An 18,027-nucleotide genomic window follows, 5' to 3' on the forward strand; every position below is an offset into this window, starting at 1 on the left:
AAAATAGGAATAGCAAAAGTAAAAGCATTGCACGCGTGGTGTAATGTGTACAAAATGTTATTGTGAGAATTATATATGTTGACATTATCCACACACAATTATGAATATGCGAGATTAAAATTAACAATTTTAATGACCCATGTGTAGTATGCTAGAAATTTCCTTTTAACGGTGCACAGCAAAGCACCAAAGCAGCACGTAGCGCTTAATAATCAGGAGGGGAAAAAAAACACGTGCAAGCGGGCCGAATAAAATGTAAAAGTGGATTTCCCTAAAGGAGCATCAGTAAAATAAATCTATCACATCACCGCTGACACGCAGCAAAAAAATAACGATCCGGACCAATCGGAACACATTTTGAACTCAGCTGCAGCGAGATCACACGGAATAAAAGCTGGATGCTGTTTTGCAGGCGACGCCAGCCAGCCAGCTCCCCTCGCCTTCTCTCCTCCTCTGCTCTCTCTCTCTGCAGAAGCAGCTCCGAACTGTGCCGCCTGTCTCCTCGCATTTGCTCCAGCACGCAGCGCGCCGAGGGTTGCAAATCAAACGCCCGCCGTTTCTCTCCGCGGCTCCGACCGCTCCCTCATTGGCTCCGGGGCGCAGCCAATAGCAGCTTGTGTTTACCGTCATAAGGGAGGGTGGTGGTGGTAGTGGTGGTTCCTTGTGTGTGTGTGTGTGTGTGTGTGTGTGTGTGTGTGTGTGTGTGTGTGTGTGCGTGCGTGTGTGTGTGTGTGTGTGTGCGTAAAGGGCTGCGGGGGCGGTGGGGGAGCGCCTCACGGGCACGCTTTCACATTGTCGTTCTCAAACCAATAGGCCTACGCGTCCACTCCTCCCCGCGCACACACCCCTTCAACCTCCTCCTCCTCCCCGTCCTCCCCTCCTTCTCCCCCTCCTCCTCTCCTCCTCCTCCTCCTCCCCCTCCTCCTCCCGGCGTGTCTGAGTCTCCGGCTGCATGAACGAGCCCCGATTCACTACAAGCCTGAACTTCTATGATGCGTCTCTCCCATACCTCAGCTGAGCGCACACACGGCGCAGTCTGCAGCAGCAGCGTTAGGATGTAATCAATCCCACATGTTTCATCTGTGCGACTCGGGGATTTTCACTTGACTATTTTTCTACTTTTTTTTTTTTTTTTTTTGCTTTCATTTTTGCCCTCATCGTTGTGTAACGGATCCAACTCATCAGTAAGTGGCAAATTATTTCAGGGCTTGTCGTTGCATATAGGGCGAATATCGCTTTTAGTTGAGTTCTTCGACTGAATGGGTTGTCTTAATTTAGCACTTTTTTAAATTAGGTTTGATCGTTGCAAAGGTGGGTTGGGGTGGGGGGGGGCGCCTTTTACAGTAAAGCAGAAGACTCGGGTTGGTATGAGGAATCAGGATAAAAAAAACTCTAGAGACAGCCTTTATTCCGGTACATTCAAACATCATATTGAAGTATTTTCAAGCGCTCGTGTCGTATATTTCCACCATCTCCTAACCAGTGTCCAGCAGCAGTAGCAGCATGCGCTTAGTTCTCTGTGTGTGTGTGTGTGTGTGTGTGTGTGTGTGTGTGTGTGTGTGTGTGTGTCACTTTTTGTTGTGATCTCTCCTCAAAGCACACGTTACCTGCCGTTTCTTTAAATCATTAATTGCAGACCGCGCCTGAGCAGCTTGATTTTAAAATGTCAATTCCGTGTTTTCCTGTAGTTTCCTGTTGTGTGTGTGTGAGTGTGTGTGTGTGGGTGCAGACTGCGGCGCTCCCTCGGCTAAGCGCTGGGGAAGACGCCGGAGCTGTCTTCGGCTGCAGCCCTGGTTCGCTTCCCCCTGCTCCGGGCTGGCCGCTTGTTTGTTTGTTTTATTTTTATTTATTTCTTTGCGTCCTGTGCGTCAGTTCTGCTTTGCGATTTTAATTTATTTTATCAATATAGACGACGGACTGGCCCCAGAACCCGACTGATTAAATTTAGATATATATTTTACATCTATTTAGTTTTATTTGTTGCGCAAAGGTCAAGGTATTCACAATTTAATATATTTCAACTAGAAAAAGAGTACAAAAGGCGCTATATATTTTTTTCTTGCTCCAACCCGCAGTTGCACGAGATCTGTCAAGCGCAATTCTTTGCAGATTTTCTGGCTTTTGTGCAAAGTTCACGTAATGCCGCCTTGACCAGCGGTGGGTTAGTTTAGTCTGACGATAGTTTGACCTCTTCTCTGTCCCTTTGTGTGTGCGTGTCTGAGAGAGGACTCTTTGCTTGGATGGAAACAAGTCTGGGTCTCTTCCACGTTGGCCGACACCAAGTGCGCACCGCAACAGCTCCAAAACGATCTGTTTTTTTTATGCTACGTGCACCGTTTCTGTTTGCGTGGATTCAGACTCGAAGATTGCTGTTGAACGCGGGGGCCCGAATGGCTTCTCCGTCGACGTGGAATGTAAACACCCCGAGACGTGTGTTTATGGGCCCAAAATGTAAAAAACCTATAGACAAACGTCAGAGAGGAGAGTGCTGTGTGATTGATCCCCCCACGGAGAAGGGCCATTGTTTCTCACAGCCTTAGGGCCCAGGAGAAAGAGGAGAGAGCAGCCCATTTGCCCCCCCCCCCATACCACCACCACAGTTTTTTTTTTACCCTTTTATTTCTCCCAGCGCTGCCGACCAGAAACGCACCGCAGAGATAACGCCAGGCTCTCAAACAAAAAGGAAATTTAATAATTCAAATGCGCTCTGAGTTCGAGAAAAAGCGCCTGGAAATATCTTTATAAATAAAGATACGTTGAGTGTTTTGCGCACAGAGCGCGTACACGCATGAAAACTGGATCTGTTAGATCCGATGTGCTGTAGACAAATTTTCCAATTCAAATAAATACATAAATAAATTGGTACGAAAAAGTTGTTGATGTGTGAGCCGGGAGCTCGTGGAACTTCATAAACCCCCCCCTTGGTCCGCCAGAGCATTTGATATTTTCTTTGTCCCCCTTTATCGTCGGTTCCTGGGAGGTGGAGGTGCGATCAGCATCCACAAAGTACTAGATGGACGTGCCTCGCATTTGGAAAAGCTGATAGATGGAGGTGCGCTGCTTGGGGACGCACATTTCCCTTTTTTGCGTGCACATCTCAGAGAGCCCCGGGTAGGCAAAGGAGCGGGGCTATATGAGGGATACAGCGTCCAGATACCCTGTTTTAGTTCTTATTGCTGCGTCTATTCGCACCGGAGCGCAAAGGTGAATGACTTGCGTTTGTGAGTACAGATCAGCCGTAAACATAGCAGAAATGTGTGGATTTTCTTTGGCCATTGTGCTGATTTGATTCAAGGGCACACAAATATTCTTTTTTTCCCCCACTGTGCTCAAGTTGGATTTCTGTTGCGTTTCCTTCTGAGCTGCATAAAAAAAATCAGCCATATCGTTCTTTAACTTGACAGAAGTTAATATCACCAGAATCAATCAAAAAAAATGCAGCCAACTCAGTTTACATAAATAATCGCAATTCTGAGAGCAATAACGCTTGAAGCGTGCACACGCAATAACATACGCTTTTTACTGAGGTTTTTTTTTTTTTTTTGCGCAAGATTCTGACCAGTCCTTGTAGAGTCTGGACCAAACATTTTCAATCCACCTAATAAACAAAAAGGCTTGATGAACCCAAACCGGACTGCTGTGCTGCTGTTGTATGTGAATTAGTTGTTTACCTGCTGTTTTCGCTCCTTTCCATTCTTTGCGCTCCTGTCTGTGCGTTTATTTGCTTTGTGTTCTCTCATGTGAGGGGAAGAATAGCTGTGTGTGTGTGTGTGTGTGTGTGTGTGTGTGTGTGTGTGTGTGTGTGTGTGTGTATACGTGCGCGCGCGCGTCTTTTTGTGCATGTTGGGCAGTGTACTGCTTTCATGCACGCTGCTTACCTTGACGGCACAATCATTGTAAAGATAGAGCCAGATTATATTATAAGGCGGGTGTTTTTAGGTGTTTTGTGAACATTTAAAAGCTTATTTTTTTCATGAATAATGCTCGTCTGTCTAAAGTTTACCAGCGGCTGTCTCCCAGCCTTCTCTTCAGAGAATCCTCACCGCTTGGCTCTGACTTGTCTCCTATACTCGCTCTTTCCGCAGGACATGACGGGGACTCCGTATCTGCCGCGCACTGCGCTCCGAGCAGCGAGGGGAGAGCGAAGTTCATAAAAAGGGATTATTACGTTAAATCTTTTTTTGGGATCTGGGTGCCTGAAACCTTCAGTGCCTCTGGATTTTTTTCGCTTTGGATTTTGTGGGGATTTAACGCTTCTCGCCGGAATGGAAAGCCGCGATTTCGCCCCGCCGCACCACCTCCTGACGGAACGGAGCGCTCTGGTGCACAGCGCCGCGTCTCGGATGGCGACGGGCGGCCACGGCTCCGTGCAGCACCCGGCGCACTTCCAGCCCGGGAAGTACTACTCATCCCACCTACCCATGGGTCCGCACTCAGGTTGGTGTGTCTCTTATGTGCATGTTTGAACCCATCGTTTTCTCAATGGTGTGTGTTTCAGAAGCACGTAGCCTATTTAATACTCACTTAAAAGTAAAATGTATTAACTGGAATTTAGAATGGAAATCTGCGCTTTTGTTTGGGAATGAAACGGAGTGAATGAGACGCTGTTTCTCTGCCGAAGCTCTGAAATAACGGCAGAAAGTCTGTTTTTTTAATGACACCAAGTTAAAGCTTTGCCAGGTGGTTTTTTATTTTATTTATTATTTACATCAGCCTCTCGTGAATATTTAAAAAAAAATCCAGATTGATTTGGTTTCTTTCAAAAGGAGATGAATAAACAGTGGCGCAATCTTGTCGTGGGGATTTATAGGACCTCGTCAATTGGTTACAAAAGGTGACAAAAATTAACTCAATTTGGATTTTATTTATTCACGTATTTTCTATTGAACAATGATTTGATTTTAAAAGCAGTTTTTGGGATGCTGACGTTATGAGGTGAAGGTTCTGATCACATGCTAGTGTGTAGGCTACTGCTTCCAGCCATGGGGGTAAGGGGGTGTTGTAGTGGTGCAGAGTAAAGAGGAGTAATACTAGAAAATCCGGTTTCTATGTTGAGCGGGGACGTGATGGGGTGCGAATGGGTTGGCAGTGCATGCATTAGATTTAACAAGTAGCTTTGGTATCCTGTCTGTCTTTAGCGGTGTGTGTGTGTGTGTGTGTGTGTGTGTGTGGGGGGGGTGTGTGTGTGTGTGTGTGTGTGTGTGTGTGTGTGTGTGTGTGTGTGGGGGTGTAGAGGTAAAGAAAGGAAGAAAGAATTATATGGTAAATTTTTGGAACTGTAATTGCATATAGGAGCATGTCGTGGTGACTGGGGAGGTGGAATCTTGTAGGAGAAACAGGACAAAAACCTATTAATTGTTATTTTCTCCTGGATCTGGTTCCTTAAGAGACACTGGTGTTGTCTGTCTGGTGTATACGATCCAAACATCTCCTGCCTCCACTTATTGTCTTATTCTGTCCTCCACAACAGCAGCCGTCGTCATCACAGACTGTTATGACGTAATTTAGCCATTATTTTGTCTATCACGACACATTTTTGGTTTAGTCTGTGAAACCGTTCTCTTTATACAGTATAATTGATCTATATAGAAATTGGATCATTGTCTTACAGTCTCTCAAAATGACTTATCTTTTGAAGTGGCGCTTGAATAAGTGACTCACATTTAAATAAGCATGAAGCTTTTTTATATATATATATATATATATATATATCATTCTAGATAATTTTGTATTGGTGTAACATATGCAGCAGCTACACACACACACACACACACACACACACACACAAATAATAATTATAATAATAATTGTAAAAAAAATTATATATATATATATATATATATATATATATATATATATATATATATATATATAATCCTGAGCATTTGTTAAATAAAGCAGTTTGTAATTATGTAGTTTTTTCACCATATATATATATATATATATATATATATATATATATATATATATATATATATATATATATATATATATATATATATATATATATATATATATGACAAATTTAGTAAATTCCTCTTAGTATGACTGTGACCATATAGGCCTCAGATATCATGTTACAGTGCTATATAGCACCATAGATATGTCTTGTTTTTAACTGTCAATCTGTGTAATGTGGAATACATCTAAAGTATGCCGGTTTTAGCAGTCAAGATAAAAATCCTAACTTTTGCTAGGATTGCATGCTTTCTTATTCAGATCATCTGAATAATTCATTTTAAATATATACAGGATAAGCTATTTGGTAGCCTATTTTTTATGTTTTCAAATTTTACTACACTTTCTTTTGTTAAAGAAAAGAAACACTCATGTCATTCTTAGACCAATCATTAACACTGATTTCTCGCAAAACAATTGAAATGCCAATTTGAGTGATATTGTTGCTTGCTGGCATGGCATGCATTACAGTCCATTTTAAAAATGATTCGGCACTGTTAAAAGGTGGTGGGGGGTAGGCATTGTAATTTAGGGTGATAATGCTATTGAAATATATTCAAGAGGGCCTCTCACTGCGTCTCAAGGTGCATGACACTGTATTGAGATTCCACATATTCAGACTCTCCATGCATGTCCCTTATGGGGTTTTGACTGACATGATGGGCATGGAGGATTGTTGTTTAGGGGTGGGGGGTTGGGTACGTGTATGTGTGTGTTTGGTTTGAGGTTAGGATGGGGTGGGGTGGGGGTTACCTTTGTCCTTGCCCCCCTTAGAGATTCAGGGAGCTGTATGCCTGGCCCTAGGCTTCTTCACAGGGGGTAGATATGATGTAGAGTTGGGCATGGAACAGCAGGGGGAGGGGAGTGGGGGGGGGGGGCTGTTTCAGATTTTTGTTAAGACACATTTACGCACGTGCACACACTTTTTACAGTCTCACCAGACTCGCTGTATCACTTACAGAAATTCAAAGAAAAAAAATAATAAAAGAAAAAAAAAGGACTCCCCCATTCTGCCGTTTTTTTTTTTTCACATCACAGAGAACCTGCAATCCATCAATTTGCTGAAGCCTCTCATTTAGATCAGCATGGTGTCTGCTTGAATATGGTTTCTCTTGACAAAGTGGTGGAATGACAGACGCATAGCAGCGCCATAAGACTCAGCCCCACAATGATATTACACAGGCGTTCAGATTACTGATAGGAGCTCTGGGAAAGTCTTTGTGTCTGTCCGTCCGTCTGTCTGGCTCGCCTTTTCCTCCCATTTCCATCATGTTGGTTTTTATTCACTTCTCCCCTTTTCTCGTTTTCTTCCCTCTTCTGTGATCTTAGCCCCTGGCAGCAGTTGTCTTACCGTGAGTGTGTTTGTGTGTGTGTGTATGAGATTAGGGTTAGGTTTAGCCTGAAGTAGCGCAGGTGTGCAGTATTGTGGAGGGAGTGGCAGTGCTTGTCATTTAACAGGTGTGTTACTTCCCAGACAGCAGACGGTTTTTGTTTACACGGTTGTGTGTGTGTGTGTGTGTGTGTGTGTGAGCGACGGAGCATGCATTTTTGTGTGGCCTCGTACTAGAGTTTACATTAGTGTCATCCCGCACAAACACTCATTCACAACTCTGAAGGGTTCCAATTTTCAATTCCCCGTGTTTTGTTGGAGCAGATAATCTCTCAGCGGACTCGTTCTAGCCTCTCTGGCTCTGACTCCCTTCATGTTCAGTCTTGCTCACCAATCTCCAGATCCTGCGTCTAATATCTGCGTTCTGGCTTCACGTGAACCCTGTCCGTTCAACAGGATCATGCCCGGGGAAAAACCTTGCGGGCTCCTGGAAAGTTTATCGGCTTTGATCGTAACGCCGGCCTCCGTGACACACCCCTTTGCACTCCTGTACCTGTTCAGTGTTTTAGTGTGTGGAATTTGGGATATCAAGCCGGCTGGTTAATGCAGACGTGGTTATGGCGTCTGCGTGAGCGCATGTCACTGTGTTAGGCCTGGTAAAGGTGGAAACGAAAAGCGATGAGATGTATGAGCAATGCTAAAATGAAAAAGTGGGAGGGGGTTGCAAGTGGGTGGGAAGAAGTAGACGGGGTGAATCTTTCCACCTGGTTGGTAATCCAGTCAGATTACCACTGCCTGACAGCACCCACTAGCTGTCTTTCCCGACTCCCAGGACCAACGTCTCTTCTGCCTCTTAAGAGTCTGAGTAAGAGAAAGCAAGAAAGTGTGTGTGTGTGTGTGTGTGTGTGTGTGTGTTCTTGTGTTTTTGGGACACAGAAAGCTGAGTCAGTAGTGGATAACTGCCCCCCCCCCCCCCCCCCCCCCAGCCCCTTTTCCCATTCTACCCCGGGTACAAGGGGGCACTTCTCGGGTGCAGTGTGCCAGACGACCCCCCGCTTGGAGGAGACAGCTGGTGAGGGATGCGGCCCGCCGAGCCAAGAGGCTGGAGGGAGAAGAGTGTAAACTGTCAACTCGGTTTAATTCAAAATGGGGAAGAAATGGATTCTGACCCATATTTAATCAATACTGCAACATGTTCTACTGGACTGAGCCATGGGTGGGGAATTATGGAAGACAATGGCTATAAAAATATTTTATTTTATGCATCATAGAACTGTTTTTTTTTTTTCGATTTTAAATTAATATATCACGCCTGACAATTGCACTGAGCTGCTTGATGCAAGATTTGGTAGGGTAATATTTTTTTTTAAGTGCCGTTATTTTCCAATCCAGTATAATATTTGGCCGATTTAATTAACTTTAACTGAACTCGATTTGAAGAGGCGCTGAGGTTTGTGGGGACAAGGTTGTGATGCAAAAGATAAAGAAAAGGGAGGAAAATGTGGGTTAATCACAGTGGATGGTCCAACATTAAAAAATATGGCAGTGGAGCGTTTCTTACTCCCATACAGCCCTAGTCTCTACAGTTCCTGTAGTTTAAAGTCCCTTTAATGAGATAGCAGAGAAAGTGCCGGGGTGACTGGTGTTTTCTTCGGCAGTCTTGAGAAGGGGAACATATTACTGCCCCTCCCTCACCTGCTCCGCTGCACCGCTAGATTTTTGAATCTTCTAAATTTGGCTGCGGGAAAATGTTCCTGATCATGATCAGCAGCATATCTGTAAAGCAGCTGACTGCCGACTTGCTACCAGAGCCCAACGAAAAACCCAGCGAATATCAGCTTGACATACTCGCAATGTTGATCCATAAGGAGGAGCGTGACAAAAATGTATCATTTGAGAACAATTATTAAATGTAGTAGGTATAGGTTTTGTACAAAAAATTGCTATAAGTGAGCCGTTAGAAATTTGTTGACCCATAAAAACATTTAGTCTGGAAATAGTGCCGGTGAAATTAAGAAATTACACACCATGTATTAACTTTCATATTTCAAGCAAACTGTGGCGTGTCATTTAAAAATCTTCTTGAGCGTTTTGTGCAACTGGTCCAACTAACCTCAGGGATGTGGATGAGACTGGACCGGAGCTGCCTGAGAGCCGTTCAGCACTTTGAATCGTCTTGTTACTGTAAAGTGCTACATAAATAAACTCGCCTTCCTCGCCTTGTATCACTGCGGAGATAAAGCAAAAGTGTGACATATCACGGAGAAGTCGCGTCGATGGTGGAGTTCGGGATTGGCGCTTAGTTTGGTCCGAAGTGCATGTGCCTCGGTGACAGAAAGACTTTTGTTTCATCTCCAGCTCTCATCCGAGTCGAGAACAGCTGCTTATTGTTGGTAGCAGTGATTTGAAGGGAGTGGGGCGCGTTTGGTTGCGACATCTCTGGGGTGTGAACACACACCGCCATCTGATGACTTGGCATGTAAGTGGAAAGCGCCAGACTTCCTGTGTCCATGTGGTCGCTTCACTCCCTCTCGGTCTTCTTCTTCTTTTTCCTCCTCCTCCTCCCTGTTCTTCTTTCCCTTTCTGGCCAGACTTTCTCCCTTGCTCCTCCCCCTTCTGCTTCCCTCTTTCACTTCCCCTTCACCAGGGCATTCGCTCCTCTCAGCTCTTCGAGTGGTGCTCCAGCCCTCCTCCTCCTCCTCCTCCTCCTCCTTCTCCTCAGAGCAATGTTCCTCCCTGCTTGCCTCTGCTCTCTTCTCCCTTTTCAATCGATCCCTACACCTCTTATATCCATCTCCCGCCTCCCTGAGCAACCCTTCTCCTTCCTTGTGCTGTTAGCAGGCCTGCATCTCTCAGCACTTCTCTTGTTTCTGTCTCAGTTTCTGTCTGCTTCCTCCCCCTCATCCACATTGCCTTGTTTGTTTCTCCCTTCTTCTTCTCCCCCCCAACCCCCCCACCACACAGCCGGTTGTTAACGGACCCGTCCCGGTGCAGCTCGGCCCGCGGCCAACTCGCTAAATCAGAAACGTTTGGAGGATTTGGCAACAGGGAGTGAGAGCTCAGAGAGGCACCTTTTTTGAAGTCAGCGCAATCTGAGGAAAAATGACGTTTTAAACACAAGGCTAAAACAGCTTCTTGCTCCGCGTTGGAAGAGGTGCTGCAAGCATTCATTAAGGACTATGGGACCTTGCAAGGTATATTCCATTAAAATGGTCTCATTGTGTCACAATTATGTCATTCTATGTATTTCATTTGGATTTGATACAATATACCAACTCAAAGGATGGCGTGATCATGAAAGGGAAGGAAGATTTGTACCTGGGGTGGGGTGGCGGGGGTGAGAATAGGTCAGAAAGTTGTGGAGGAGTTTAAAGCAGCACTAGGTTCTAAAACAATTTCCAAGCGCAGTTCAACCCATCATCTACAATTAGAAAGTCTACTGAGCCCGGTTCTGCCGGAGGTTTTCCTTCCCGTTAATGGGTGGTTTTTCTTCCCACTGTCGCTTCATGCTTGCTCAGTATGAGGGATTGCAGCAAAGCCATGTACAATGCAGACGACTCTCCCTGTGGCTCTACGGTTCTCCAGGAGCGAATGCTGCTTGTCGGGACTTTGATGCAATCAACTGGTTTCCTTATATAGGACATTTTTGACCAATCTGTATAATCTGACCCAATCTGTATAATATGATTGAACTTGACTTTGTAAAGTGCCTTGAGATGACATGTTTCATGATTTGGCGCTATATAAATAAAATTGAATTGAATTGAATTGAATTATGGTGCAACTCTCCAAATCCTGGACATCCACTTTAACTGTCAGGCCATTGGAGGAGAGCAATGATCTTATCAGTAACAAAGAGGCGCATGTTAACTCTGAATGAGCAGAAGAGATCCTTGGCCCAGAGAGAAGGATTTGTTGATAGGAAAGTTTAGAGAAGTATAAAGCAGAAAGGCATCATGGGAGGAAAGAAATAAGAGGTCTCATTTAAAGTTTGCTTTAAGTAGGAGACACATCAAACTTGAGGGAGAAGGGAGGACATCACCTTGAACTCAACATGTCCTGAAATATAGCAGCTGCAGCATCATGCTTTGGGGATTTCAGCAGGTGTAAGCGACCTGGTCAGAGTCAACGGGAAGATGGATGGAGCTCAGTACTGGGCAATCCTGGAGAGAACCCGTTTTCACAAACAGCTTGAGAGTCTGTGGCAGGTCTTCAAAATTAGCTTCACGGATGCTCTTCGCCCAACCTGACTGGACTTGAGATAATTTGCTTTGAAAAATGGGCAAAACCTGTACGCTCTAAACGTTTGAAACCGGTAGAGAGAGAATGCAAAGAGCCTGCAGCACCAAAAGGTGGTCGTATAAAGACTTGACTTAGAGGGCGGAGTACAAATACACGGCACAGAAATGTCAAAAACCCGTGTAGCGTTTTCATTCAGTATTTTGTACTGCTCTGTCACATCGAATCTCAGTAAAATACATGAACGGTTCTGGATGCAAGGTCACAAAATGTGAAAAACCTAAAGGTGCGTGAATACTTTTTGCAGGCAGCTGCAGATATGAGTGCATGAAGAAAACCTTACAAGACGCCTGAAATGGAAGTGCTGTAATTACTCGTTTTTTTGTGGCTTTCCTCCTGTTCAGAGGGGCCAAGATGGCTGCAACCACTATAACCCTTTACCACAACCATTACCTGAGCCGGGACCGGCACTTTTTTTGTAAATCCACCACCGGGTCACGTTTACGCCTGACTCATCCTCCCCACTAGAGCCGACCTGCTTGACTCAGTCTAGGCCTTCGTTCTCATCTGCCGTGTTTTTTTTTTTTCTTCTTCTTACTTCTCCATTCCATTCATTTCAACCCTGTTTGGCTCATTCACATTGTAATGGGCTTCATTCAGGCCAGTCTATGTCCAGTTTGTTTTGCTGTCAGGCGTTTTAGATGGATGGATGGAGGTGGGGGGGTTGGGGGGTGCTTCAGGTTCATCTGGAGGTGAGGTTAAAGGATGTGGAGTTGTCGAACGGCCCACTGAATGCAGCGCTCTTCGCTTTTCAGGAGCCACGCCGCCGCTGCGGAGGCTTGGATTGGTGTGAAAGACAGCTAATGTGCTCTAAATGGGAAATAGGTACATACCGGTGTGTGTTTCTGCGTGTGCGAGTGTGAGGGAGTAAAGCAAAAGAGAGAAGCAGCTGCGTGGAACAGCATGGATCGTTACACAGTGACTCACACGAAAGCATTAAGTATATTCAGGAACCTTTGTTGAATATACATGGAGTTGTGTGCAGCTGTGTGTTTTTGACTCTGTGTGTGTGTGTGTTGTACTTGCAGCTGAGTGAGAACGATTTTTGCGCATTGTACTTTTAAAGTGGGGACCTTTTTTGGGATTGGGGTTAGGTTTAGGACTTTAGGTTGGGGTCTGGTTTATACTCGTGAAGGTTTAGGTTAGGCCATAGAAAGGGTTGAAAATGAAGTCAAGGCATGGTCCTCGGTAAGTATTTAAAACAAGGATGTGTGTGTGTGTGTGTGTGTGTGTGTGTGTGTGTGTGTGTGTGTGTGTGTGTGTGTGTGTGTGTGAGAGAGAGAGAGCGAACCCTCTTGCCCGTGCTGAGGGTTGTGAGAAGAGAAACAAGAAACGAGAGCAAGGGAGAGAGCTAGAAAAAAAGATCCGTCATCAGTCATTCATGGCTAATCAGTCTCATGGGACACACACACACACACACACACACACACACACACACACACACACACACACACACACACACACACACACACACACACGCAGAACTGAGGTCCTAATCCTACTGGGACTGCTCGTGCCTCAGTGTGTGCCTGTCTAAATTTTGGATCCAGGCTGATTAGAAGCTGACTCTCTCCCTCTACCTCCACCTCCTCCCTTTGTGGCTTCTTACTCTGCATCTTTGATTGCTGGTAAAGTGTCTCGTCTTCTCCTCTCTGTTTTTCTGTCGTGTCTTTTTAATAACCACCTACTGTCTGTTCTGCCCGTTTTTGATGTGTGTTTTGGTGAGATTTGGAATGCATGTGTGCATGCATAATGCAGGCACCTCGTTTGTGTGAGAGCGTGTACTATTTTCTTAAGGCTTTTTCGCAAGAGCGCGCTCCATCCCGCCCGTATGCAACGTGTCCCTGCTTCATCATTAGTGTTTTGTGCATTTTTATCGCCTTTCCTCGCTTATGTCAACGCTGTCATTTTTCAAGTCAAACACGGCACACGGGGAAAAAAAAAACTGGTAGAATCAAATCAATAAAACTGGTGTCAAAATTTGCACATATTTTACTTTGGTAGATTTCAGTGGTATTTCTGAAAATAGATTATGTGTGTTGAACACATAAAAGAACGTTAGATAAATCTTTACAATTATAGCTAGTTTTTACGATCAATTAGTTGAATACTGACAACTTTTAAATTCCAATTGTCAATTTTGCAAATCTGGTTTGTCTTTTTCGTGAACACAACAACAAAAAAGAACAAAACAAACTGGTGTGCCATAAAGGCAACACCCCCCCCCCCCAAAAAAACAAACAAAACAGAAACAGTGATAATTTATAACTGAATCTATGTAAACCTTCTCCCTGATTGGCTGACCCGACATTGCGATTTCTAATCAAAATGTTTAGGTAGGACTTGTCACCAAAACTAGTTAGAATTTAACTAATTTAAATAATTCAATTTACAAATGAATATACTTGATTAAAATCTAAACCATTTTGATGGCTAACCCTCTCCTGAACTCTTTCTCTGCACCATAGGAAGTTTAATTAGTTAAACTCGTTAAAGCCAGCTTCAATGCTGCATTTTTCTCGCAGCACAGACAACCTTTTAAACCAGAAGACTTTAGTAACTCTAAACTCTAAGTTACCGAGTTGATATATTCATTAAAACTGCTTATCTAAACGTACTACCTCCCTGTAGGATTCTGCACAAGACACATGAGAACGGCAGTGAAGTCAACCGACAGCTTCAAAGTAATCGTTTTAAATCATTTCAATGGGTAATATTTCAGATGTTTCAAGTTGTTACACATGAACATCATACATCATATCCAACACACAGAAAATACAGTTTAAAAAAATGCACACGTTTTTCTGTGCTTGTTAAATGGAGAAAAGGTTTGCAGCTGGATAAAAAACGATGATCTGCTCCATCTCATTGATTTTAGCAGGTTAATGAAAAAAGATGCACATGTCATAATGGGCTTACAACATGGATATTTTTTAAATTTGAACTGCTATACCATTTTTCATATGAACTAGTTAGGAAACAATATTACCTGCATGTTACCTATAATTATTAAACTTTATGAGTTTGTGATTTTTGAAAAATAAATAAATAATTTCTCTTTGATTTAAGAATTGAAGGATGACTTTAAATCAAGAGGATGTCTTTAATTTGTTAAAACATGTCACAACTTTAGGACATTTGCTTTTTATTTGGATTTATTTGCATCAACCTATAGGGAACTAATAACTGGAAACATGCCTGTTTACCCTTAGAAATCTCTTCATATAAACTAACCAACAGAGTAAAAAGGACTGTGGAAGGCAATTGTTACTTGAATATTGTTGACAGACTAGTCAGTAAAATACTCCCTCCTGTTTTAAAAACTGCATTTTTTTAAGGCCGCCATCAATTGATCATTTTTGTGTACGTGGATCAACAGCTTTAGTTTGCATACGATTCTTAATGACTTATTTTTTCTTGTTTGTTGCAGGTGAAGCTAAAGTATTTTTTTCAGACAAGAATACATTTTTACTTGCAGTCATTTTAAAGCATCACAATAAATGCATACATTCTCCAGGATTTTCTGCTTTTTAAAAGCATCAAATGTTTTGGGGGGGGGGGGTTAACATTTATAGCTGATGCTTTTTCTGCAATCTTTTTCACTGGCATGTTCTAAATAAAAACTAATAAATAAGCAGACTAAATTGAGACGATAGGAGTAGAAGGAAAATAATCATTAGTCACAACTCTAATATGACATTCATGCCTCTCGTGCACCTCCCACACCTTTTTCTTAACCCCACAACTCTCCGTCTCTCCACGGTTTCCCTTTGTTTATCCCTCTCCATCTTTTTTTTCTTTCATTTCTTCTCTGTTGATCTCTCAGATAAACTTTCATTCCTGTGTAAATATTACAGTAATGAGGGAATATAAAGAAGCTGAAATAAGGTCAGACTGGGTTATTTCTCACCTGTTTTCTCTCACACTCCTCACCCCTCCCTTCCCTTCCCACCCTCGCTGCCTCTCGCTCGTGTTTGCTGTCTGCTGATCTCGTTCGTCTCTCTTGTTCAGTCTCTTCTCCCTCTCTCACACACAGGCGCACTCACTTTCTGACGCCCACACAGTCAGTATGTGCTCGCAGACACGGGCCTACACACACAGCGAAGCGGGCAGAAACACAATGACACCTGCACGTCGAGTCGTTGAGGGTCTAATTTAAGTAAAGTGCTTCTCTAGGAACCACAACCCCTCGACTCACGATGATGGAGGGTGATACGGTATGATGACGGGGTTGAACACACACACATGCATGCACGCACGCGCGCGCACACACACACGCGCACACATCTTCCAGTGATGCTGAGATATAACTCTGTGCGGTGTGATTCTGAGGAGGGCACTGTAGATTGCTTGCAAGTAGCACGTTGCAATAATAATGGGATATTTGATCCCTGCAGGGAAACTCACAGTCTCTGGGCGGCTGGCAGATCCAGCTGTATGGCCAGTTTGAGCATTGGCAGGGAGGATTGAGTGTTTGCAACAGGATCCCTCGGTGGGATGGATGCTTGGTGACTTGGAAGTGGTTAAATCTGGGACTGCTGGTTAAAGGATGTTGTCTCCTCCGCTGCAGCCGCCCTCTTCCTTTGCTTCTGCTGTGTAGGTGTGTTTGTTTCCGCTGGAGTTTTAATCTAACTTAAGCTGAAGCCGGATTGTGCTGCACCGCCGCTGCAAATCTGGGGCTGCAATAGCAAAAATAGCTGCAACAGTTTTGTTTCCTTTAGCTTTAGTCGAACAACTGTACACTAAGGAAAAAGCAAACAGATTTAGGTCTGAGATTGCTTTCATGTAAATATTGCTCAGAAATAACAACGCTGTGACTCACTTGAACAGAAATTCAAATTTGTATGCCTGTAATTTCTTCTAGTTACGCTTTTTTTGTAGAAGAAAATCTGTGGAAAGTTTGGTGAGAGTCCCATATGGTTTTTGATTGCTAAATTGAAATGTCTTGTTTTTGTTTTTACCTTTTTTTCCAAAATAAAATGTGGAAATTAGGGCTGGACGATATAGAAAAAAAGCTTATTGATAAAAAAAATGCATATTGATCGATATTGATAATTATCAAAAAGATTTAAAACCTGGCTCTTATGATATTGCTAAATGACTTACTTTTAATAAAGAACACATAAACACTAAATCTCAATAAAATCCTTATTTAACCAACATTTTACCCATAACTGATTTTTTTTTAAAGAAAAATAAGTGAACTTAAGAGACCTGGGTGATGTTATTAAATACTGACAAAGAATAAACTAAAGTGACCAGTAAAATGACCAAAATAAATATACCAAATAAATAGAATAGCCTATTTAGGTGGGAATAGTACAGTAGTTACTCCTCAGGGTCCATTCTATTTCTATATAGTCAATTGAGAGGCTGATGCAGGGCTGAGGTCCGAGGTTGTGGCGTGGGAAGACGCAGATTGCAGCTCATTAGTAAAACCCCGTTTTGGAATAATTTCCTCCGCCGCTCCTTGATGCGACATATTCACGTGCTCTGTGTTGTGGTTTGAGAGGGCGGCGCTTTGTGACGGCGTGCCTGGGTCCGTGATTACGATTGGTCAAAAAGAAGCAGTGACTGTAGCATCAACTAATATGATACGCTGAAAGGAAGGAAGGAAAACTGTCTCTATATTGAACTTTTATCAACCCTTTTTTTCCCTATTGCGCCACACGTCTATCGATCGATATATATTGTTATTGAATTATCGTCCAGCCCTAGCAGAAATATAAATAAAGCATTTAAGTTCGAGCTGAATAAAGCTGAAATCATATTGCACTTGACTGCTGCTATACATTTTTTTGGGGCAAAAACAGCATAAAATTGGTTTGGACTTTAGTAGCTTTTTTTTTTTAGCAAAAGTAGACTGGAGGCAGCCACTGAATATAAATTTGAGATCTTGAAAATAATTACATGAAAACAGATAAATAACAAGCCTAGCCTTTCCGTGTATGCAGATTTGAATGTCTGTAAATTCTCCATGTGTTGAGTTTGTTAAGTCTTCGATTTTTAGCAAGCTGCAATGCTAGGTATTTATTTCTAATTGTTTTTAAATGTGTATGTCTTGTAATATAAGTTATACAAGGAGTCTGAACTAAACTGTAGTTAAGTTCTGTTGCACCTTTACGGGGCTAGTTAGGCTGCATTAACAAAAATAGTGTTGACTTTTGTTTAAGGGAGCTTTTGTCTGACAACTGTAGACTGAACAACCGAATATGAATCTGAGATATCAGAAAAAAAAAACACAATAAATCAACAAACCATATTTGGCTTTATATAAAATCAGATGTTAATGTAAATGTAATCTAACTTTTCCATGTGTGGAGTTTGTCGGCGGTCCTTGGTCATTACCAAATTACTACAACAAACCATTAATGTGTTTATTTCTTCAACTCAATTTTGACATATGGAGTCTGAGCTAAGAGGAAGTTGGTATTTTGCAC

The 18,027-nt window shown here is 43.0% G+C and overlaps 1 protein-coding gene across 3 annotated transcripts in view; it reads left to right on the forward strand.

The window, feature by feature from the left end:
- bahcc1b (BAH domain and coiled-coil containing 1b) overlaps positions 1–18,027 on the forward strand; it is an 80,687-nt gene that overhangs the window by 11,098 nt on the left and 51,562 nt on the right. For 2 of the 3 annotated variants that reach the window (XM_036142427.1, XM_036142429.1), the window contains exons 1-2: positions 957–1,184; positions 4,086–4,437. In XM_036142427.1, coding sequence (XP_035998320.1) covers positions 4,266–4,437 — 172 coding nt within the window. In that variant the 5' untranslated portion in view covers positions 957–1,184; positions 4,086–4,265. Of the gene's footprint in view, positions 1–956; positions 1,185–4,085; positions 4,438–18,027 lie in introns of those variants that run through there. The other variant, XM_036142428.1, reaches the window with a different exon arrangement.

Source organism: Fundulus heteroclitus, chromosome 10 (assembly GCF_011125445.2).
Source record: "Fundulus heteroclitus isolate FHET01 chromosome 10, MU-UCD_Fhet_4.1, whole genome shotgun sequence".
NCBI lineage: Eukaryota > Metazoa > Chordata > Actinopteri > Cyprinodontiformes > Fundulidae > Fundulus > Fundulus heteroclitus.